This window comes from Musca domestica, unplaced genomic scaffold (genome assembly GCF_030504385.1).
Source record: "Musca domestica strain aabys unplaced genomic scaffold, Musca_domestica.polishedcontigs.V.1.1 37, whole genome shotgun sequence".
Taxonomy (NCBI): Eukaryota; Metazoa; Arthropoda; class Insecta; order Diptera; family Muscidae; genus Musca; species Musca domestica.
In genome coordinates, this window is record NW_026712321.1 from 7192808 (window position 1) to 7219117 (window position 26310).

At 36.0% G+C, this 26310-nt stretch overlaps 1 protein-coding gene across 1 annotated transcript; it reads right to left on the reverse strand.

The window, feature by feature from the left end:
* Positions 1 to 1168: 1168 nt before the first annotated feature.
* On the reverse strand, positions 1169 to 2056 carry LOC109612214 (uncharacterized). The gene is made up of 3 exons (XM_020036053.2): positions 1890 to 2056; positions 1479 to 1817; positions 1169 to 1410 (listed from the first exon to the last, which is right to left on the reverse strand). Exons 1-3 carry the CDS (start codon positions 1947 to 1949, stop codon positions 1246 to 1248), a joined length of 564 nt encoding a protein of 187 aa, XP_019891612.2. The 5' UTR covers positions 1950 to 2056; the 3' UTR covers positions 1169 to 1245.
* Positions 2057 to 26310: the final 24254 nt, after the last annotated feature.

The window sequence follows — 26310 nt, forward strand, 5'->3', positions numbered from 1 at the left end:
GGTATTTTGATGATTTTAGCGAATTTATTCACCGGAATTGTTTCAAATTTGGTATTTGAAGTCCATAACGGATACTACAGCCTACGACAGAAAATTGTCTGTACAGGTCCACATCTTCGTATAGCCCCCATATAACTGTACCTCCCGATATTCGGTATTTTGATGATTTTAGCGACATTTTTTTTTTATCGGAATTATTTCAAATTTGGTATTTGAAGTCCATAATGGATACTTCAGCCTAAGACAGAAAATTGTCTGTGCAGGTCCACGTCTTCGTAAAGCCCCCACATAACGGTACCTCCCGATATTCGGTATTTTGATGATTTTAGCGACATTATTCACCGGAATTCTTTCAAATTTGGCATTTGAAGTTCGTAATGGATACTACAGCGTACGACAGAAAATTGTCTGTGCAGGTCCACGTCTTCGTATAGCCCCCATATAACGGTTCCTCCCTATATTCGGTATTTTGATGATTTTAGCGACATTATTCACCGGAATTGTTTCAATTTTGATATTTGAAGTTCGTAATGGATACTACAGCCTACGACAGAAAATTGTCTGTACAGGACCACGTCTTCGTATAGCCCCCATATAACGGTACCTCCCGATATTCGGTATTTTGATTATTTTAGCGAATTTATTCACCGGAATTGTTTCAAATTAGGTATTTGGAATTCGTAATGGACACTACAGCCTATGACAGAAAATTGCCCACGTCATCGTATAGCTCCCATATAACGGCACCTTCCGATATTCGGTATTTTGATGATTTTAGCGAATTTATTCATCGGAATTGTTTCAAATTTGGTATTTAAAGTCCATAATGGATACTTCAGCCTAAGACAGAAAATTGTCTGTGCATCCTAATATAATATCTACATTCGGTATTTTTAAGATTTTAACAAAGTTTTTAACGGATTTTTTTGTTTTTGAGAATTTTCTTCTGGTTTCTGAGAATTGCCAAATTCGTTCCAAATGATGGAGGTTATTCAAAGATTGGCCTGGCCAAACTTACGGCTTTTTTACTTGTTTTTAGCTTTACTTTCATAATCGGCTAGATTTTCCTCGAAATTATTGAAGAAATCCCATCCCATTATCCCATTCTCTTCATACTCAAGCTCATACCTCCTCCCTCACCTAACATTCAACTTAAACACATTAAGGATATAATATGCAAACTCTTTTGAAAACTGTATTTTCGCAAAAAAATCCAAATTTCGAAAAATTTTCCACCTTGCAAAATTACTTTCCCTTCGAACGTGCAACCGTTGCTCCCGACACATCCAATATGGCCAGCAGTTTTTGATGTTCATAAAATTTGGTAGAAAAGTTATACGATATGAGTGGTGTGTAGGTGGGCAGGATGTTGGCATCCAAGGTCAAGTTGACAAATTTATATGTGAAATTCTAAAATGAAAGGATCGAGATGACTCTGATTTTTTTTTTCAAATATCCATAAAAAAAATCTCACTTACCCCCTTTATGGGACAGGCATAGGGTAAATTGCTGGTCTTTCTCACTTCGTTTATAATCGTTTTTATCAACGGCAGAGTCATGGATTGCGACAGCACATCGCACACTTTCATATTGAGATCGACAAATTTCACCGCCCTCTTGGCATTTTGTGGTGTGTAGTAGGAGGTGAATTGGATGCGGGCTTCTTTGTCCAAGTTTCGGGTTATTTCAAAGAGAAAATCGGCATAGTAACGTCCATTGGCAATTTTGGTTAGATTGCAGTGCAATTGGCGCACCAAAGATGTGCGATTGGTGCAATGGTATTCCTGGACCTCCAAATCGAAACGGCGCTGGGCCGACTGTGGCCCCCAAGGAAAAGAGGATGTATTTTTTCATTTTAATTGTTTTTTTTTTTATAAATTTCTATGTACCTGAATGACCACCAGGGGATACCCGAAAGCGATTACAGCGATAATATATTTGTACAACATTTTTTGTTAATGTTCCACATTGGAATGCCACACGGGCTTTTTTGAAAATCCAGTATCAAATTCGAATATTAATTGTTTTTTTATTTTCTGCATGATTTCAAAATAATAAAATTAAATGAATTTTTAATTGTCATCAAAACAAAGTGAATGAAACGCTTTAAACGTTTTAATGAATTTTTAAATGAGTGCCATGTAAACGAGCTTTAATGGATACGTAAATAATGGATATAATATGAAATTAAATACTAAATATAATCTAGATAATCAAAATTTGGAGTGGCAGATTTAAAAATTTTACCCCAAAAAAAAAAAAAAAAACAAATTTATCGCCGATTTTCTAAAGGTCATCGCAAGAACTTTTAATGGGATATCTACAGAAAACCTTTCCATCTGTGGAAGAGCTTTCGAAAATCTTTTGTTCGAGAGAAGATTCAGCAGGAATTCTTAAAAGAAAGGCTAGCAGAGAACGTCTATCTATAGGCGAGTTGTCTAATGACCTTTAAAGCTAATCTTTTCATAAAAAATCTGCATTAAATTGTACCCATATAGAAGATGACTAGCCTAAAAAATAGGGAATACAATTTTTTTAGAATTCCCAAAAAAAAAAAAAAAAAATGCACTGTGCGACAAAAATTATGGGAAAATCCAGCAGATTATGAAGAAGAGCTAAAAAAGTTAAAAAGCAGTAAGTTCGGCCGGGCCCAACTTTGAATACCCTCCACCGTTTGGAACGAATTTGGAAATTTTCAAAAAATAAAATCCTTTAAAAATTCTGTTAAAATTTTCTAAATACCGAATATAGCCGCTTTATTTGGGTATATACGACGTGGACCTACATAGGCATTGTTTGTCACAAGCCATTACCATATTAAAATTCGAAACTTGAAATAAACGGTGAATAATGTAGCTAAAATCATCAAAATATCGTATATAGGGAGGTACCGTTATATCGGAGCTGTGCGAAGACCTGGAGCAGCATAGATACTTTTCTGTCATAGGCTGTAGCATTCATTACAAACTTCAAATACGACCTCTCAAACAATTTCGGTGGGTATTGTACCTAAACTCGTCAAAATACCGAATATAGGGAGGTACTGATATATGGAGCCTATAGGAAGAACTGGACCTTCATAGAAAATTTTCTGTCATAGACTGTAGTTCTCATTACGAACTCTAAATACGTAATTTGAAACAATTCTGGTGAAAAATGACGCTAAAATCATGAAAATGTCGAATATTGGGAGGTACCGTTATATGGGGGCTTTACGAAGACGTGGACCTACACCGACAATTTTCTGTCATAGGCTGTGGTACTTCAAATATCAAATTTGAAACAAATCCGGTTAATAATGTCGTTAACGTTATCAAAATACCGAATATAGGTAGGAACCATTAAATGGGGGCTATACGCAGACGTTGACCTGCACAGACAATTTTCTGCCTTAGGGTGTAGTATCCATTTCGAACTTCAAATACCAAATTTCAAACAATTCCGGTGAATAATGTCGCTAAAATCATCAAAATACCGATTATCGCGAGGTACCGTTATATGGGGGCTATATGAAAACGTGGACCTACATGGCCTATTTACGAATTTAACCTGCCTACTGGAAAAATAAACATGTGTACAAAATTTAAGCCTTCTATTTCAATTCATTCGATAGATAGCGATATACTCTCGATATACTCTCCATAGTATGGTGGAGGGTATAAAAACAAAAGACACCTGTATTGTCGTTTTGAAAGTCTGCTTCGCAAAGTAACATAAATAGAGGGATAAGTTCTCCCCTCTTCTACACTTTTGGAAATTTTCTGACTAAGATTCCTCGGAATCCGTGCACTTCAGAATATTTTGGTAGAAAATGTTAACCCTCGAGCGAGTGAACAAAGGGGTCTTTTTGTTCTTTTTGAAAAATATGATTAAAAACTCCCTTTTAACGGGATCGTAGCAAGTCAAAATAGCCCACAAAATTATTTGTCATGAAATTCTACTATGGGTCTTAGAAGACGTCCGAAGTCTACAATTTACCTAAACGCCAAATATATTAAAAACACATAGTGTGAAACATTCGAGAGGAGTTTGAAGAAGTCTTTCAAACTTGGTTTTAAGGATATTTTTTTTGAAAATCCTACGGTCCTATAAACGTGGATTTTTTAAGGAGATTTTTTTTTTTTTGAAAATCCAATGGTCCTATAAAGGAGGATTTTTTAAGGAAAAATTTAGAATAGCCCAAAGTACCTGTTGTCGGCAACATTTCAGATAAAAATACCAGGAATAGTTTGGCAGAAAATGTTAATCTTGCAGCAAAGTGCTTTTTTGTTCCTTTTTTTTGAAAGATGGTTAAAACTCCCTTTAAACGGGATCATAGCAAGTCAAAATAGTCCACAAAATTATTTGTCATAAAATTCTACCATAGGTTCTAGAAGACGTCAGAAGTCTACAATTTATATAAACGCGTTTTAGGTTAAAACCCTACTTTTGGTGAGTTTGTGCTAAAATCTGCAAGAAATCATCATTTTAGAAGGATGACGTCAAAGACATAATTATTCTTCATAAAATTTTACTATAAGTTACCAATGAATAGAAATCTCTACTTCCATCGGATGCCAACATATTTTTGAATCCATATTCGAAAAAAAAACCCAAAATATTTCTTAATTTTTTTGGATTAATTTTTTTCCGGACTCTTTTCAATTTAACGCCTGAAAGGAACATAAAAGTTCGTTATCGACAAAAGGTGTCAAAAGGAGAAATATTCTCCACAAGATTTCACTATAAATCTTAGAATAACCCATATATCTAGGTGCAAGAGTTGTTATGCAAATTACATTCAAAATGTATGTACAAAAAGTGAAAATTTATGTATTTGCTTTTTTAATGTTTATTAAAAAAACGTTTTCAAATCGAGTCAAAATCTCCCATTTATCTACATTTTTTGGGAAAGGTGCCAATAGGAGAGTTGTTCTAGATCATATTTTAGTATGAGTTACTAAAGAATAGAAATCAATATTTTTATTGCAAATAGCATCAAATTTTAGAATAAGTTTCAATTTGTTCGAATTTGTCACCTTTGGCACGAATTATGGCCTTCAAACTGCCAATGAAACCGTCAGACGCTGCCCGAATGTTGCTCTGCGTTATTTTGGCCTATTGGCCTGGCGAAGCGCTTGCTTGAGGTAATCGACACTTTGGTATTTTTTAGTACCAACCTTGCTTTCCAAAACACTCCAGACACAACAGTCCAACGGATTGATATCCGGAGATTTTGGTGGCTATTGTGCGCTGAAAATGAAGCGAGGAAAATCATTTTGTAATCATTCTTTGGCGGCGCGTGTTAAGTGCAATGATGCTGAGTTCTGTTGAAATGTTTGCATGCCCAAGGCTTTATTAATACACCCTCCAGAATATTTTCCCGATAATACTCGACATTTATTCTGATCCCACAGTCGATTAGTACGAGCGGAGAGCGACCATCGGCGACCTTTACCATGGACTGCGCTTGAGTTCTGGTGGTCAACCGAAGGTGCACATTTTCAGCTGACCTCTTTGGCAAGTAAACTAGATCATTTCAAACTGCTGGACAAGGAATGTTTTCTCATCGGAGAAAACCAAATTCGGCAGTTCACCACTTTTGGCGAAGCGAAGCAACTCTTTAGCTCTTTTGAGTCTATTTTCATTCCGTTGCGTTGTAAGTTCTTACACTTTTTGGAATATCAATGGCTTTACCCCGAGCTCATTTTTCAATATTAGCCGAATGGAATATTGCGATAAGTTCAGCTCACGAGCCATTTTTTCGGCCACTGCGATGGGGGTTTCGATCAAGTCGCTTCTCTACTTTTCGAACCATTTCTGATGATCTTGCTGTTTTCTTCCGTCCACTTCCTTGACGTCGGGCAACGCTACCAGTATCACGGTAACGAGCGATGCTGCGAGACATAAAAGATTTATTCACAGTTAAATGCTGGAGTGCTCCAACGATAGCCTCTTGTGGTTTTCCTAACCAAATATAACGAAATCACATTATCACTCCTGAATTCCATCACGAATAATTTTTTTTCTGGAATATTCTCACCAGAATGCCTTTTTACGCTTGTAAACAATATAATGAGCTGTCACTGGAATAATTTTAGCGGCTGTCGGACGAGTGCCTTAGAAATGACAGCAGTCTGAAGTTGGTTGCAGTTTTTTCATCTCACTATGTATAAACATTTTCATATTCCGCCCTTGTTATGCACTCGTTTTACATGAACGCAGTAGCATAACCATAACCATATATATTTTTATACCCTCCACCATAGTAAGAAATATACATTTCAGACCTCATGAAGTATATATTTTCTTGATCAGCATAATATTCTATGTCGATTTAGCGATGTCCGCCCGTCTATCCGACTGTGGAAATCACTATAGCTTCCGAACGAAAAAAAAATTTTTCTCAAATGTCTATTATGTCTGCAGGACTTTTGGTATTGAAAATGGCCCACGTAGGTCCACGTTTCGGTATAGCCGCCATATAACGGTACCTCCCTATATTCGGTATTTTGATGATTTTAACGTCATTATTCACCGGAATTGTTTTAAATTACGTATTTAGAGTTCGTAATTGATACTACAGCCTAAGGCAGAAAATTGTCTATGTAGGTCCAGGTCTTCGTATAACCCCCGCGTATCGGTTCCTTCCTATATTCGGTATTTTGATGATTTTAGCGTCATTATTCACCGGAATTGTTTCAAATTACGTATTTAGAGTTCGTAATGGGAACTACAGTCTGTGACAGAAAATTGTCTATGCAGGTCCAGGTCTTCGCGTAGGCCCCATATATCAGTACCTCCCTATATTCGGTATTTTGACGAGTTTAGGTACAATACCCAACGAAATTGTTTGAGATGTCGTATTTGACGTTCGTAATGGATGCCTGTCACAGAAAATTGTCTATGCTGGTCCAGGTCTTCGCACAGCTCCGATATAACGGTACCTCCCTATAGATGATGTTTTGATGATTTTAGCTACATTATTCACCATTTATTTCAAGTTTCGAATTTGAATATGGTAATGGCTTATGACAAACAATGCCTATGTAGGTTCACATCGTGTAGACCTAAATATAACGGCTATATTCGGTATTTTTAAAATTTTAACAGAATTTTTTAAGGATTTTATTTTTTGAAAATTTCCAAATTCGTTCCAAATGGTGGAGGGTATTCAAAGTTCGGCTCGGCCGAACTTACTGCTTTTTAACTTGTTCAATAATCGCCTTGTATTATTGCATTCATTTGGCTTAAAAATTTGCTTATTTATTTGCGTAGAGCACTTCTTAGTTACCAGGTTAGTTCTCAAATTTTCCCCAAGTCTAGTAACATATGTCAGTTGTAAACTGTTGCCCATCAGTCAGAGTTAGAGATGACTGAGATTGTTTGAAAAATATTAAATACCGCATAATTTACGGCCTCCATAGAATCAACAGGAGTCGTGACCACCTTCTCAAATATTGAAATTTTTACACGATGGAGGCCTTAAATATTTTGGGTGCCTTTATGCAACATGTTGCACATTCAACACAGACCCCAGTTTTATAGCAACATGTTTCACATGAAATGTTGCTACACATACATGTATAAATATAAAAAAACACATCCTTTGAAAACATATCAATTGCACCCATGGTTAAGGGGTTTTATAATAAATATTTAATTATTTTAAAGGTATTCCGATTTTTTTTATATTTTTTTCTTTATTTTTTTTTTCAAATTAACCCGTTAACTCACAAATTAATGCAAGACCCTCCAAACCGTCGTATTAATTTCTACGTTTAAACGCCACATTGCATGACGTTATTCATTAGTTTTCTGGTTCCGTTTCGGTTTCAATACCTGGAAATTTTGCGTTGAAACCTCTATAATTAATTATTTGTTTTGGCGAGAGTTTACAAAGGAGGAGGAGGAAGAGGAAACAAATCACTTCACCTACCACACACACACATACGCACCAATGGATTTACATGCAGAAATACGAGAAACCCTTTTCCGTGGTTTTTATTATGTCTTGGTTTATTTTAATTGTAACAGAGACTGTTGTTCCTCTCGGACTCAAAGGATTGTTGTTCGCTAATTACTTAACAAACCAACCAATCCCCTTTTCCACTTAGCCCCCTTTGCTAATTACATACAAATTAAAACGATTTAACGCAACTTGACCATTGAGCTTAATTGGGAATGGGTATTTTTAAGGATGTACTTCTTCTTCTTCTTCCTCTTTCTATACAATATAAGATGAAGAGGCTCCTCTTCTTCTTTCTCTAGAATAGAAAAAGAAGAGTCCCTCTCTTCTTCTTTCTCCAGAATAGAAGAAGAAGAGTCCCTCTCTTCTTCTTTCTCTGGAATAGAAGAAGAAGAGACCTCATCTTCTTCTTTCTCTGGAATAGAAGAAGAAGAGGCCTCCTCTTCTTCTTTCTCCAGAATAGAAGAAGAAGAGGCCTCCTCTTCTTCTTTCTCCAAAGTAGAAGAAGAATAGAAAATGAAGAGGCCCCCTCTTCTTCTTTCTCTAGAATAGAAGAAGAAGAGGCCCAATCTTCTTCTATATATATATAGACTAGAAGAAGAAGAAGAGTCCAGCTCTTCTTCTTTCTATAGAATAGAAGAAGAAGAGGTTACCTCTCCTCTTCCTCTTTCTATAGAATAGAAGAAGAAGAGGTTACCTCTCATCTTCCTCTTTCTATAGAATAGAAGAAGAAGAAGAGGCCAGCTCTTCTTCTTTCTATAGAATAGACGAAGAAGAGGCCAGCTCTCCTTCTTTCTCTAGAATAGAAGAAGAAGAGGCCACCTCTTCTTCTCTCTATAGAATGGAAGAAGAAGAGTCCCTCTCTTCTTCTCTCTATAGAATAGAAGAAGAAGAGTCCCTCTCTTCTTCTCTCTATAGAATAGAAAAAGAAGAGTCCCTCTCTTCTTCTCTCTATAGAATACAAGAAGAAGAGTCCCTCTCTTCTTCTCTCTATAGAATAGAAAAAGAAGAGTCCCTCTCTTCTTCTTCTGTAGACTAGAAGAAGAAGAGACCCCCTTTTCTTCTTTCTCTAGCATAGAAGAAGAAGAGGCCCCCTCTTCTTCTTTCTCTAGCATAGAAGAAGAAGAGGCCCCCTCTTCTTCTTTCTCTAGCATAGAAGAAGAAGAGGCCCCCTCTTCTTCTCTCTATAGAATAGAAGAAAAAGAGTCCCTCTCTTCTTCTCTCCATAGAATAGAAGAAAAAGAGTCTTTCTCTTCCTACATAAAGAATAGACAAAGAAGTTTAATGCTCTCCATAAAACAAAAGCCCAATGAATATTTGTCGTTAGAGAGAGTACCGACATCGAAATTTTAACAAGTAAAAAAGCTGTAAGTTCGGCCGGGCCGAACTGTGAATACCCTCCACCATTTGGAACGAATTTGGCAATTCTCAAAAACAATAAAATCCGTTAAAAATTCTGTTAAAATCTTAAAAATACCAATACCTATACGACGACATGGGCCTGCAACGGTAACTTTTGTCATAAGCCATTTCAATATTCAAATGCGAAACTTAAAACCAGTAAGGAAAGCTCAAAAGTCGGGCGGGGCCGACTATGTGATACCCTACACCACTATGCATATTTAGTAGAGCTCTCGTAAAAAGGTTTATACAGGGCATTTCAGAGCTCTATGAGATATTTGGTACAAAATCAAAATCTATCTAATTCTATCGTGCATTTTACGAACTATAGCTATATCTGAACCGATTTTCACCAAGTTTGATGTATTTGATTCTAGGCTGAATTCGGTCAGATTTGCCAAAACCCAGGACATTTGGGCTGATATTGGACATTTGGTGCGCAATCAACACGAAATTTGATGAATATATAGGAGGTATATCCAAATCTGAACCGATATTTGTAAAACTGAAAAAGAAGATATTTCTTGGCTGCATCTGATACCAAACATTATTCTTGTATCGTACATTTTTCGAATTTGAGGGACTTAAAGTACAAATCGGATGAAAGGTATATATAGGAGCTATAGCTGTATCCGACCGATTTTCACTAAATTTGATGTACCAATATTAGCCATTTGCTGCACATTTAATCCGAAATCGGATGAAGATATATTTGGGAGCTATAGCTATATCTGAAACGACTTTTACTAAAATTGGTGTCCTTGCTTCTAGGCTGAATTTGGCCAGATATGCCAAAATTCATGCCATTTCGGTTGATATTGGCCATTTGTTGCACAATTAACTCGAAATCGAATGAAGATACATATGGGTGCTATATCCAAATCTGAACAGATTTTGAGAAAATTAAAAGCGACTACTTTTGGGCTTTATCTGATATCTGGTACCAAATATCATTCCTGTGAAGAGTATGCTATGCTATACTATATCCAAATCTGAACAGATTTTTATAAAATCAAAATCGACTATTTTTGGGCTTTATCTGATATCTGGTACCAAATATCATTCCTGTGAAGAGTATATTACGAATGTAAGGGACTTAAAGAGCAAATCGGATGAAACATATATACGGAGCTAGATCTATATCTGAACCGATTTTTACTAAAATGTGTGTACTTGCTTATATTCTGGTTTCGGTCGGATTTGCCAAAATTCATGCCATTTGGGCTGATATTGGCCATTTGATGCACAATTAACACGAAATCGGATGAAGATATATATGGGAGGCATATCCAAATCGGAACAGATTTTAATAAAATTAAAATCAACTATTTTTGGGCTTTATCTGATAACTGGTACCAAATATCATTTCTGTGGAGTGCATATTACGAATGTGAGGGATTTAAAGACGAAATCGGATGAAACATATATGGGAGCTATAGCTATATCTGAACCGATTTTTACTAAAATTGGTGTACTTGCTTCTAAGCTGGTTTCGGTCGGATTTGCCAAAATTGATGCTATTACGGCCATTTGGTGGTCAATAACCCGAAATCGGATGAAGATATATATGGGAGCTATATCCAAATCTGAACCGATTTCGATAAAATTTAAAACAGCTATTTCTGTGCTCCACCTAATACCTGGTACCAAATATCACGGTTGTGGAGTGCATAGTAGGAATGTGAGGGACTTAAAGATCAAATCGGATGAAAGATATATATGGGAGCTATAGCTATATCTGAACCGATTTTCTCCAAATTTGACATACTTGCTTCTAGGCCGAACCCGGTTGGGTGTGCCAAAATTCAGGTAATTTGGACTGATAGTGGACATTTGGTGCTCATTTAACCCGAAATCGGATGAAGATATATATGGGAGCTATATCTAAATTTGATCCGATTCTCACCAATTTCAATAGGGTTCGTCCTTGGGCCAAAGAAATATTGTTTGGAAAATTTCATCTCAATCGGATAATAAGTGCGACCTGCATTTTGTTCACAAGAATACATGGACAGACGGACGGACGGACGGACGGACGGACGGACAGACGGACGGACATGCATAAATCGACTCAGAAAGTGATTCTATGAAGGTTCTCAAAAGTAACTATGGGTCTATCTCGTTTCCTTCTCCATGTTACAAACAAATGCACAAAGACATAATACCCTTACCACTATGTGGTGTAGGGTATAAAAAATCGTTGAATAATGTAGCTAAAATCATCAAAATACCGAATATCGGGAGGTACAGATTTGTGGGGGCTATACGAAGACGCTGACCTGCACAGACAAATTTCTGCCTTAGGCTGTAGCATCCATTGCGAACATCAAATACCAAATTTGAAACATATCTGGTGAAAAATGTCGCTAAAATCATCAAAATACCTAATATCGGGGGTACAGTTATATGGGGGCTGTACTAAAACGTGGACCTATATAGCCCATTTTCAATACCAAAATTCCTGTAGACATAATATACATTTGAGTAATATTTTATCAATCTACTTTAATTCGTTCGGAAGCTAGAGTGATTTCCACTGACGGACAGACTGACGCACGGATACACGGACAGACTGACACACGGATAGACGGACAGACGAATGGACATCGCTAAATCAACATTGAATTTTATGCTGATCAAGAATATATATACTTTGTGGTGTCTAAAATGTATATTTCGAGGTGTTACAAACGAAATGACAAACATAATATACCCTCTATACTATGGTGGAGGGTATAAAAAGAATTACTTTTTTAAGGTCACCTGGAGAAAAAGGACCTCTATTAATGACATTATTTAAACACTCTTCATATTGTTCTCAATTTCGTTTCCCATGAAAAACTTTTTATTCGACCTGTCGCGCCGTCTACAATTTTTTTCCAGCGCTGAAATCAGCTACTCATGTCCTTCACCCTCCATGAATATGGCAAAGTCCTTGTTACCGCTTCCTTCAATCCAATGTAAATGACTTTTCGAAAAAAATTGAAGGGAGAAACTCATAAAAATAAAATTTCACCATAGCCACCACAAAGTTCATTAAAAAATATGCAGTCGAAGAAAAAAAAAAAAACAACCGAACCGAACCGAAAGGAAAACAAATTATAAATGATTTTACACCAATGTCAGTTAGCAGTGCGTTATGAAACGAGGAAAATTTCCCTCTGCCTTATTCTGCAATACTTGTAACGCTAACGTGGCTAATGAACGCTGAGCCATATATCCGCCGGTGCACATGTTTCCTAGATTGAGCGGTAGGCAGGCAGGCGAAAGAAAGGGTCACACAGGTGCTGACTGCATTACAGCAACAAGCGTGGAAAGTGGCCAAGGCGAAAAAGGTAGCAAATCAAAAAGCATATCCATCCCCCCTTTACCTTTGAACCATAACGATTTAATTACACTTTATGAACAGGAAAAACAATAACAACAACAGCAGCAATAGCAACAACCACGAATTGCAGTAACGGCAACACCATCAATGACTGGTAACATAATGCATGTGTGTGTATGGGTATGGAATGGATGGAAGGAACAAAAATCATTTTCATTTGGGAAGGGGGCATGGAGATCATAAAGTCGTTGAGGCAACAATGTTATCTGTACCGTACCTCCCTCTCCCTTTCTCTTTACGTTATAATAAGGGCTGGAACCCAAAGAATGTTTTTTTAAATAACTTTATAACCCAATCTGCCGCCGCCACCACTACCGCCCTTGGCCGCAGGATAGTAAAAAAGGGATCGATATAAGCCAATAATAAAAAAAAATATAACAACAAGAACAACAGTAGTAACGGCAATAAAGGCAACCTTTGCAGGCACAGCTAGCCTTACAACAATAACTGCAGCAACAACAACATGATTTTTTAATTATAATGTGTTGTAAATTTCAGTTCTTCGCTCTTCGGTTTTGAATTACATGAAATTGTTATATTTTTCGAGTTTGAAATGTTGAATGTTTGTTTGTCTGATGGTGCATTATGGTTGTTGTTTCGTAAATGCGATTAACAAAAAATAGAAAAAAATTGAGCCAGTAACAGATATCGACACTTAAAAAAAGCATGTAATCCGCAGGACTCACTCGCACCTCGGTGGGATACTTTTGGTAGAATTTTTATTTTAAAAATCTAAACAGATGAAGAGTACTCTAAGAAATTGTGGCCGAAAATAAAACAACCAAATTAACCCAAAAATGAGAGGCGTTATTTGACATAGGAAAGAAACATTTTAACAACCCTGCCGCTCGATGATTACCAAGTGAAATATCAAAAAAAAAAAAAAAAAAAAAAAAAAAAAAAAAACCAGTAAAGAAAGTCCTCCATTGGGTGAAGACTTTATGATACCCTACACCACTTTGCTAATTTAGTAGAGCTTCACATAACAATTAAAAGTTTTTATGGGACAATTTAATCATACACGCTATGATTATGAAGTAAAGTTCAAAGGACTAAATATGCCGAAGCATTTGTATTTTTTAAATTCGGACTTGTACTGCCCATATGGTGCACAATTAATTTGAAATCGGATAAAGATATATATGGGAGCTATATCCAAATCGGAACCGATCTCGATAAAATTTGGCAAAGATATTTCTGAGCTGTATTTGATATATTTCCTTGAATATCGTTGTTACGGAGTGCATATTACGGCTGTGGGTAACAGATAAAACAAATCGGATCGGACAAATCTGAACCGATCTTCACCAAATTTTGTATGCTAGCTTCTAGACTCAATTCGGTCGCATGTGCCAAATTCCATCCAATTTGAACAAATATTAGACGTTTGGTGCACAATCAAAGGTAAATCGGACGAAGTTATATATGGAAGATATATCCAAATCTGAACCGATCTCGATAAAATTTAGCAAAGGTATTTCTGAGCTGCATTTGATATATTTCCCCAAATATTGTTGTTATAGAGTGCATATTACGGCTGCGGAGGACAAAAATAACAAATCGGATGAACAATATATATGGGAGCTATAGCTATATCTGAACCGATTTCGATCAAATTTGGCGTACTAATTTTCAGGCCTAATTTGGTTGTATGTGCAAAATTCCATACTATTCGGGCTGATATTACACGTGTGGTGCACAATAAAAGACAAATCGGACGAAGATATATATGGGAGCTATATTTAAATTTTGACCGATTATCTCCAATATCAATAGGGTTCGTCCTTTGGCCAACCAAATGGTATGTGCAAAATTTCATCTCAATCGGATGATAAATACGACCTGCATTTTGTTCACAAGAATACATGGACAGACGGACGGACAGACGGGCTGACATGCATAAATCAACTCAGAAAGTGATTCTATGGAGATCCTCAAAAGTAATTATGGTTCTATCTCGCTTCCTTCTCCATGTTGCAAACAAATGCACAAAGGCATAATACCCTAACCACTATGTGGTGTAGGGTATAAAAACTGCGAAGCTTAAAAAAATCGGTTGTAATGTCGATAAAATTAAAATGCCGAACATCGGGAGGAACCGTTATATGGGGGCTTTACGAAGACGTGGACCTGCAGACACAATTTTCTATCGTAGGCTGTAGTATCCATAACAAACTTCAAATATCAAATTTGAAACAATTCTGGTGAAAGATGTCCCTAAAATCAATAAAATATCCAATATCGGGAGGTACCGTCATATGGGGGCTCTATGAAGACGTGGACCTGCACAGACGATTTTCTGCCTTAGGCTGTAGTATCAATTACGAACTTTAAATACAAAATTTGAAACAATTCCGGTGAATAAATTCGCTAAAATCATCAAAATACCGAATATCGGGAGGTACCGTTATATGGGGGCTATACGAAGACCTGGATCTGCACAGACAATTTTCTGTCATAGACTGTAATACCAAATTTGAAACAATTCGTTGAAAAATGTCCATAAAATCATTAAAATACCGAATATCGGGAGGTTACATTATATGGAGGCTACACGAAGACGTGGACCAGACAATCTCCTGTCATAGGCTGAAGTATACATTACAAACTCAAAAATCATTAGAAACTAAAATCATCAAAATACCGAATATCGGGAGGTGCCGTTATATGGGGGCTATACCAAAACGTGGACCTACATGGCCCATTTTCAATACCAAAGGTCCTGCGTACATAACATACATTTGAGTAAAATTGTATCAATCTAATTCAATTCGTTCGGAAGCTAGAGTGATTTCGACAGACGCAAGGACAACCCTACATCGGCATAGAATTTCATGCTGATCAAGAATATATACTTTCTTGGGTCTAAAATGTATATTTCGATGAGTTACAAACGGAATGACACACTTAGTATACCCTCCATACTATGGTGGAGGATATAAAAAGAAGATTTTTGGAAAACATTCGCAAAAACCCTATGATATTTATGAAGGAGTGGTCCGAAACATTTAATCTTTACACCTGATCTTGTGTTTATAGAAATATTGCTGTGTGCCGAATTTAAAAATAATCACATGCTCATTTCGTATTTTATAGGCTTCATGGTTATTCGAAATGTTGACCCCTTTTGTGGGGGAAGTACCAAAAAGAGTGGGCCGATAGCTACCATCTTCATCCTAGTTCCTGTGATAGTAAACATATTGACATGTAATGTGATGATGATTATAAGAGTTATAATTATTCAAAATTTTGACCCTCTTTGGGGGAAAATGCATTATGAAGTGGACCGATATTATCCATCTTCATTGCACTAATGAAAATATTGGGATTTGCAAGGTCTAGACATAATAGGATAATCCTTTCCTATTCTATACGGTAAGTTATTTTCTGTGAAAATTGTATCCTTTTGTGGGGGAGGTGCCAGAAGTAGTGGACCGATATTGTCCATCTTCGAACTTGAACTAAGTTTGACAATAGTATTACAATGTACCAAGTTTGAACCAAATCGGATACTTCCTTTGAGAGTTATCGTGCGCGCCATCCTGCCAGACAGACAGACGGACATTTCTACATCGACTCCAAATGTTCTGAAACGGATTTGTTCCAAAGAGATCTGGGGACTAAATCCGTTATTCCCATGAGACACGTTTTGGCTGTATCAAATAATATATACCTCCTCTAGCTGAGGGTATATTTACGATTGCACTTTGGTTAGAATGACCTTGAAATTATCTGTAAAAGATCTAAGATTTTCACCTCCAAAATATTTTTGGCCAGGTCGAAAAATTTCGTAAAAATATTACAAAAATTCAGGAAGTTTGGTCAGAAGTTTCCTAAAAGATATAAAAAATAGAATCTTGGTCTAGACGCCATGAAAATATTTTTAAAATAAAAAATATTTGAAAAAAGATGACCTATTTTGGACAGATGATCCTTGGAAAATATTGAAAGAAAAAAAAGAAAAAAATAGTAAAATATTCTTGGTCAAGGGATAAAAAATTACGATATCCTGAAAAACATTTTTTAATGTTTGTTCGAAAAGTTACCCAAAAAATATGAACGATTCAATACAAGATTTGTTGGTCCTTCAATTATTAAACAAGTTTAAGAGTATCAGTCGGTATTGCCGCCAGAGATATACCCTCAGCCTATGTTCGATTATCTAAATATATTTTGACTAGTGTTAAGGTTATTCAAACGTTTGACCCTCTATGGAGCAGATCCCGAAGGAATGGGCCAATATTGCCCATTTCCTATCGGACCCAAGAAGATATATATGATATAAATATTTCGACAGATGTGCCAAGTCTAAATGGAATCGGATGTTAATTTGGCGATTTATGAGCTTTATGGGTACTCAAAATTTCAATATTTTGTGGGGGAGGTACCAGAAGGAGTGGACCGATGTATTCCCCCTTCACACCAGACCATGGGTTAATACAAATATTAGGATGTGTGAAATTTGAAGACAATCGGACTTTTACATCACACTTAATGAGATTGTAATTATTCAAAATTTTGACCATTTGTGGGGGAGATACTTAATGGAGTGGACCGCTATTGTCCATTTTCACACTTGTCCTAGTACTGACGCAAATATTAAGATTTGCAAAGTCGGAGCAAATTCGGATTAGCCTTTCTCTTTCTGTGCAAAAAATATGTTTTTTTTTTAAATTTCGACCTTTTATGGGGGAGGTACCAGAAGGAGTGTACCGATATTGTTCATCTTAACACCAGACCTTGGGTTAATACAAATATTGGGATGTGTGAAATTTGAAGACAGTCGGACTCTTACATAACATTTTATGAGAGTTGTAATTATTCAAAATGTTGACCATTTGTGGGGGAGGTACTTGATGGAGTGGACCGATATTGTCCATTTTCACACCTGACATAGCACTGACGCAAATATTAAGATTTGCAAAGTTGGAGCAAATTCGGATTAGCCTTTCTCTTTCTGTGCAAAAAATATATTTTTTGAAAATTTCGGCCTTTTGTGGGGGAGGTACCAGAAGGAATGGACCGATGTTGCCCATCTTCGAACTCGATCTAAGTTTGACAAAAATATTATGATGTAGCCAATTTGGACCAAATCGGATACTCCCTTCGAGAGTTATCGTGCGCACCAGCCAGCCAGACAGACAGACAGACAGACAGACGGACGGACATTTCTACATTGACTCCAAATGTTCTGAAACGGATTTGTTCCAAAGAGATCTGGGGACTAAAACTGGTATTCCCATGAGGCACGTTTCGGCTGTTTCAAATAATATATACCCCCTCTAGCCATATGGCTGAGGGTATATTTACGATTGCACTTTGGTTAGAATGACCTTAAAATTATCTGTGAAAGATCTAAGATTTTTAAGTCCAAAAATTTTTCGACGTAAAAATTTTAAAAATATTTTTAATATATTGTAAAAATGTAGGATGTTTGGTCAGAAGTTTTCTGAAAGATATAAAAAATAGAATCTTGGTCTAGACTTCCATGAAAAAAAATTTTTAATAAAAAATATTTAAACAAAAATTACCTATTTTGGACAGATGATCCTTGGAAAATATTGAAAAAAATAGTAAAATATTCCTGGTCAAGGGATAAAAAATTGCGATATCCTGAAAATATTTTTTTTAATGTTTGTTCGAAAAGTTACTCAAAAAATATGAACGATTCAAAACAAGATTTGTTGGTCCTTTAATATTTAAAAAAAAATTTAATTTTTTGGTCTTAAAATCTTTGTAAAGTTTAAATCCAGCTGGATTTTTGTCCGTCAGGAGCTTCTCGAGTTTATATATTTTTTTAAATATATATTTGTTTTACCATGACGTTTAAGATTGTTTACTAAGGAGTTCTGGGCATAAAGTCTTAAAAATACTTCACTTTTTTGGTCTGTAGTTCTTTTTAACAACTTTTCTAAAATCTAAAATGTTTGCCAAGATATCCAGGATTTTTTGCTTTAAAGTCCTTGCAAATAAAAAAAAATTACCAAGATTTCTAGTATTTTCTGCTTTGAAGTCCTTGCAAAATTTTTTTCAGTTGCAAAAATGCATTTTTTGGTCAGACGATCCTTGCGAAATATCCACGATTTTTGGTCAGAAGATCCTTGCGAAAAGAAAAATTCAAAATTCTTTGTCTGACAGTTTGAAAAAGATTCATGATTTTATTAATATCCTCAGATCCTTGAAAGTATTTTTTAAAAATATTATTTTTTTTCTAAATTTCGTGTTTGGCCTATATCGGGTTGCAAATAAGATAATAAAATCCTTTTTTTTTTTCAAAAGATTAGAATCAAGTAGTTTTTATACCAGAAAATCGATGTCGAATTTCGTTGGTCAAGAGTTCGTAAAGATTGATTTTTTCACTTTTAAACTTTTTGCCGGAAAATCATTGAAACGAAAAATTTTGTAAGAATCCACTATTTTTTCAATAGGTTCTTGAAAGATATTTAAATAGTAATAGTACCAAATAATAATAAAGTAGTACCTTTCATACAATTAGAGTCCACATTGCCAAAACCACTACCATATCTCAATCCAAGAGACATCAATGCCAATTTTAAGGATTTCAGCTCTATCCCTTCAACCAATAGCAAATTAAGTACTATTAAGTACTCCCGTACAACTATGGTACACATTTCCCACAACCACCTCGATATATCAATTACATATACGAAAAGAGATCTCTAGACAAAATTTGTAAATTCCAGCCATATCCTTTCACGCAGTACAAAATTTAGTACTATTTGGTACTTTTCGTACGAATATAGGACATATTACCAAACCACCGCCAAATCTCAAATACAGATACCATCAGTAATCTAATATCAATTTTCAGAATGTTATCTACATCCCTTAACCTAATACGAAATTTAGTACTATTTCGTACTTTTCGTACAATTATAGTACACATTTCCGAAACTATCGCCATATGGCCGGGTCTAATACCAAATTTGAGGATTTCGAGCACTATCTGCTCAACTAATATCAAATTTTACCAAATATAGTACTATTTAGTACTTTTCGTGCACTTGTAGCACACATGTCCAAAACGACCTCTTTATCACAAACCTACCACCAAAACGGCCCCAAAATAACATTTCAAAATTGCAGCTTCATGCGTTCACGCCAAATCGAAATGTTCCAAATATAGTACCATTTAGTGCTATTAAGTACAGTTCACGCACTTAGTACACATTTTCAAAACCACATTCATTTATCAAACATCCTTTCCAACCTTGATTCCCATAACAAATTTCAGTTTTAAGCTCTATCCGTTCATATAATATAAAATGGTAATATTTTAGAGGTTTAGTACAATTTTAGAACATATCGGAACCTTTAAGTTGGAATTTTCAAGAACTTCTTGGAACATCTATGTTGCACTCCATCAGTGATTGTCAATATAGTATATAGTAATATCAGATGAGATTCTACAAAATTGGTGCACTCCTTCTTACAACTTCGAATATTCAGAACTTATATAAAATGCGTAGTTATTCCCTAAATTTCCATTAAAATATAGACATTATGATAGTTCTACCTATATTTTATAGACCTTTCAATATGGTATATATTGGCCGATGGAATTTATCGCAACACAAGAAAAAGATCAGCTCAGACATATATGAAATAATCCAAAATTTTCTGGCATTAATGGCGCCTTGCCATACTTCTGGGATATTCATTTTGCAACCTCATCGTATCCTAATTAATACGTCATTCTCATGGATATTGAAACTTGTATACTCAACATAAATTGATCCGCCTTTACCGTGTTTTGAATATTGGAAATGTTGTATTTATTACTGCCCAGGCGCGCTCTCTCTTCTCTCTCTTTCTCTCTCTCTCCCTCTCTTTATCTTTAGCTCTTTTTAAATATTTATTGAAAATTATTAGGATTATTTTAACCTTTAACCATGAAAACTGATTCGACAGGTTTTGTTCGTGATGAATATTCCTGCCCGTAAACAAAGCTGGAGTTGATATCCGGATCTTAAAGTTAAAAATTTGAGAATTTCAGTTATTTTTTTTTTTTTTTCAGAGAAGCAATTTTTATAAACTCCATCTTGGTGAATAAAGACAATGAAAGAAAATGTTCAATTTTTTATCGCATTTTGTCTTCACTTTCGAACCTTTATTATCATAAAAAAAACAACAATAAACAAATCAGTATTTATTTTAATAATCAACATTAGTTTTATCGTCTTTCGTACCTGTGGCAACCGTCCAACCTTCAACGATGGCCTAGGCGCCTTTGTCAGTTATTTGTCTCCACCTTCATTATGTGGCGTCACATTCACCTTCACAACTATTTATTTGTTTGACGTATTAATCCTTAAATTAAGTGAGTTTTCATTCCCCTTTTTTTGTTTTTATTTGTTTTGTTTATTTTTTGGAATGTTTACCCAAGAAAATCGAAGAAAAGTGAAAGGAGTTGAGAAGAAATTAAAAGTGTGGGATGGACACTTGTGAATCAACAACAAAAAATATCAACAAATATGGATACATCATTTATTGCGCAGACATAATACCCTTACCATTATATGGTGTAGGGTATAATGATTCTTCATTATACCCTACAACACTATGTGTTGGGGTTATTATAAGTTTAATTTGTAATCAAGCTACAGGTCGCAATTTTGAACCGATCCTCGTGAAATTGAAAATGGAGGTGGGATTAGGGTCAGAATAGAATACTATTGTTTTTGGAGATGATCATATCGGGCGATCATATGGGTTGAAATGGACCAAAAACAGAAAATTTTATGATTTTGCAGTTGCTCTATAGGCTACAATTATGAACCAATCCATGCGAAAATTTACATGGAGTTAGAGTTTGGGACTGGTCAGAAACCTACCAATTTGAGCGGCCATCGGACAATAATAAAATAGACTTTTATGTTAGAAAATAGGAAAATTTCCACTAAATCTGATGCGGTGTAAGTTCTTGCGCTTTTTGGAATTTCAATGGCTTTGCTCCCAGCCAAATCACAAATACATTAAAAAATCACTTCTGACCGTTACAGTGATGGCAATAGCCAAGAAATCGGATATATAGCAAAATAGGTACAATATATATGTAAAAGAACTGATATTATTTATTCTGCTTATAAATCAAGAACAGCGAGGCCGATTTTCACAATTCCCATCAATTCGGAATGGTCTCTTGCCAGAAAAGGATAAGATCTAAGAAAATCCCGGGATAATATATCTATAAAAATGTTATATCTTTTGTTTCATTTTTTTTCCATTTTTGTCATATTTTTTTATCGCATGCGATTTTTTCAACTTGACTTACAATTTTGAATTTTCTAAATTTTTACACCCCCCAACACTATGTTTTGAGGGTATTATATGTATGTCGCAATTATCGTCCGATCCTCACGAAATTTGGCATGGGGGTGGGGTCGGAATTGAAGCCTATTGTTCTTAGGATGTGCATTTAGAGGTTTACACGGCTAAAAATTTAAAATTTTTCTAATTTTTGTAGTCGTTCTATAGGCCACAATTGAAAACTAATCGACACGGAATTTCGCATCCGAAGAGACTTGAGGACTGAGAAGAAGTCTAGCATTTTGGATGACCATTGGATTATATTTAGCTGTAAAATGGACCACAACTTTCGTTTGCAATTGTTTTGAATACTTCATAATACTGCGGAGTGCGTAAATATTGTCCAAATTCTCTAGGTCAAAAACTTAAGTGTAACCTCTGGGCAGTGCTTCGTGACATGATTTCAAAAACGAAATCTACCAAAATGGATTTGGATATAAGGGGGCTTCTAACATATTGTAGTGTTGTAGGGTATCGCATGGTCGGCCCCGCACGACTATAGCCTTTGCTTCCTCATTTTTTAATTAAATATAAAATTCCAAAAAATTCAATTAATTGTAAAACTTCCAATTTCCACCTCATTTTATGAACGCATACAGCTCCTCCCTTTACCACAAAACCATCAAAGTGCAATATCTAAGTTAACGCCTAACTTGTTTATATCTCATCCACCAAATTTGAAAAGTCCTTTCATTCTTTCCTTCCTAGCCAACAAAAGCCAAATCAAAAGAACCCCCCCAAAAAACGCTCTGCTCCTTCAGCGACGACGATGCAATCTGTGAAAATGAAATTCAACACCCATTTCTTTGGCGTAATGATGTCTTTAGCATTTAATAATGTCTGTTGCATTAATCTGTTCAGCTTCTGCCAAGAGATTTTGCGGAAAGCGTAGAATAAACAACCGAAAATAAAGCCAACAACCACAACAAAAGCAACAACAACAAATTAATCTTAATCTTTAAAAATTATTTCAACACCCATATCAGTTTACACTTTGTGCCGCTCCTTGTTGGCCATGGCTGAAGACGGAGACGAAACAAACAAACAAGCCAACAACAACGGAAAAAAGACCAGAATGAACAAAACAAAGAAAAAGCAAAACTAAAATTAATCTTGACAGTACTGAAGTACTGATGAGGATGATGTTGGTGGTGACGTTTTTATTTCACTTCACTCTTCTTTTTTCTCAGCTTTTCAGCGAAATTAATTAAACAGATCTGTTTTTATGGCGGTGGTGACGGTGGCGATTGCCAGCATTTAGTCAACTGGAGCTACGCATAGCTACCTACCTACCTACCAACCAATCGCCCGACAAGTGCAAGCAGATGTGAAAACCAACCTCCCGAGGAAGCATGACTAAAATCCAGCTAGCCGTATGCCAGCGGAAAACAAGTATGTGTTTTTAAGATGCACACTAACTACAACTTAATCAGCAAAAAGCCAGCCAGAAATACGCTTATGACCAAAAACCAGACAATTTTTGTCACAACAAAAACGAAAAACCACTGGAAATCTGAACAGGAAAAAATCACTATGAGGTCGGATGAAAACAGAAGTGCTTAAATTATTTGCAAAACATATTTTTTTTCGCTTCATATCGGGTTGGCTTTAAGGCAGAGTGTGATAAAATCTTATTAAATATTACAAGAATGTACAGTGGAACGATTGGTGAACTTATTCTGAAACAAGTAAGCAAAGGCTATAGTCGTGCGGGGCCGACCATGTGATATCCTACAACACTACAATATGTGAGAAGCCCCCTCATGTCCAAATTCATTTTGGAAGATTTCGCTTTTGAAATTAGGATTTTGACTAGGGACATTTGCCCAATATTTATGCACTCCGTCGTGCTGTTAGTTGTTGTGCTCCATTTTACAGCTATATATAATCCAATGGTCATCCAAAATGCAAGAATTCTTCCCTGCCCTGAACTCTCTTCTCAGACGTGTCGATTGGCTTGAATTGTGTGATCGGAAAAACATTTCTGTTTTTGGTTAATTTGAACCCCTAAATATTTTGCAATCATCTCCAAAAGCAAGAAGCCCCTCTGTATCTCCAAATTTAGACTCATCTATATGATTTGCTTGATTACGATATTTGGCTATATTCGTCAACGAAATCAGCATAAAAAACAAGATGTTCGCCTTTTGTGTATTTCGGATATCGCCTGTAACTAATGCTCGTATTTTTTCACACAAAAGTAGTGGTCCATTGTACCCGCTGTCCTAAACTCTAACTTTATCCGAGATTTCGTGTCCTCTGGTTTCTATTTGTGACCTTTATAACGGCTTCAAAATCAGGAAAATTTTTAGTTGGTGGTCCATTTCAACCCCTAATATATTGCGGGCATCTTTGAAAACAATAGGCCTAGCCCTTCTGAGCCCAACCCTATATTTGCGAAAAATTTTCGTGAGGATCGGACGATATTTGCAATACTTTTATAATATCCCCAACCTGTGTTGTAAGGTGAAAAAATATTAAAAAATATTATAAGTCAATTGGAAAAAATCGCATGCGATAAAAAATATGAAAAATAAAAAAAAAATATCACAAAATACTACAAAATCTATATTCACATCATTATTGGCTTATTTTTCTGCGATTTTTTTAGGTTTTATACTTCTATGTCAAGAGGGCATTCTGAATTGACAAAATATGTCAAAATCGGCCCGGCCATTCTTGAGATATAAGCATTCTAACTAACAGCCCCCCTCCTTTGTATATACACATTGTATATATTTCGCTATATATATCCGATATATTTACTATAATGGTCAGAATTGACCTGTTCGTCTATTTGTGATTTCGCCGGGATTAAAAATATTCGCGGTTTAATGGAAAATTAACTTTTATTTAACACAAATGTTGTAGTCTATTTCACCCACTAAATATTACCCGATGACCATCAAAATTGGAAGGCTTCTGCCCAGCCCTAAGCTCTAGCCCCATGCTAACTTCCGCGTCGATTGGTCTATAATTGCGACCTGTAGAGCAACTGCAAAATCAGGATTTTTTCAGTTTTTGGTCCAACCCCTAAATATTATGCGATCATCTCCAAAAGCAATAGGCTTCTATTCCAGCTCTAGCCCCACCTCTATTCTAAATTTCATGAAGATCGGGCCATTATTGCGATCTGTAGAGTGATTATAAATTAACATTGACAGACGGACGGACATACATAGCTAGATCGACTCAGCTCGGCGAGCTAGGAAGATCCATATATACTTGCCTATGTGGGAAACCAATATTTCGAGGTGTTACATAATTCTTGGCCCAATCAAACTTATAATACCCCCAACACATAGTGTTGTAGGGTATAAAAAGTAAAATTTCTAGAGGAAAATTTTATTTTCTAAAGGAAAAAAAATTCGTCGGTGAACATTTGGGAATAGACTTTGTTGGTGATCCATCGTTTTTTGGTGGCCATTTTGCGCTGGAAATGAAACGAGGAACCTCATTTTGTAATCACTCTTGGTTGGTGCGTGCTGAGTGCGATGGTGCTGAGTCCTGTTGGAATGTGCAAGGTCTGCGTCCAAAATGTTTGCATGCCCAAGGCTTTAATACATCCTCCAGAATATTTTCGCGATAATATTCGGCATTTATTCTGATGCCACGGTTTATTAATACGAGTAGAGATCACCTGTTGTTATGGCGGCCCACACCATCACCATGGCCGGCGCTTAAGTTCTGGTGGCCAACCAAAGGTGCACATTTTCAGCTGATCTCTTTGGCGAAAGAACAGGATCATTTTGCTGGACAACGAATGTGGTCGCATTCGGCATTTCACCACTTTCGGCCAAGCAAAGCAACTCGTTAGGTCTTTTTAGTCTATTTTCTTTCCGTTGCGGTGTAAGTTCTTGAACTTTTTGGAATTTCAAAAACTTTACCCCGAGCTCATTTTTATACCCTCCACCTTGGAAAGGAGGGTATATTAACTTTGTCATTCCATTTGTAACATCCTTAAATATTCGTCGTAGACCCCATAAAGTATATATATTCATAATCAGCCCACATTATTTGACGTAGAGCCCACATTATTTGACGTAGAGCGTCAAAATTCAGTAGAGCTATTTGTATTGTGTCTAGGATGGTTGGTATTGAAAAAGAGATATATCGGTCCACGTTCTGGTATAGTCCCCATATAACGGTACCTCCCGATATTCGGTATTTTGATTATTTATGCCACATTTTTCACGGATTTGTCTGAAAATTGGTACTTGTAGGTCATAATGGGTCCCTGTAC

Bases quoted from the DNA above. Each gene is read 5' to 3' on its own strand.
- LOC109612214 (XM_020036053.2), bottom strand. From the start codon at position 1,949: ATGTTGTACAAATATATTATCGCTGTAATCGCTTTCGGGTATCCCCTG. The intron at 1,818-1,889 runs GTACATAGAAAT...TGGGGGCCACAG, and splicing joins ATCCCCTGGTGGTCATTCAG to TCGGCCCAGCGCCGTTTCGA. The intron at 1,411-1,478 runs GTAAGTGAGATT...CTTTCATTTTAG, and splicing joins ATGCCTGTCCCATAAAGGGG to AATTTCACATATAAATTTGT.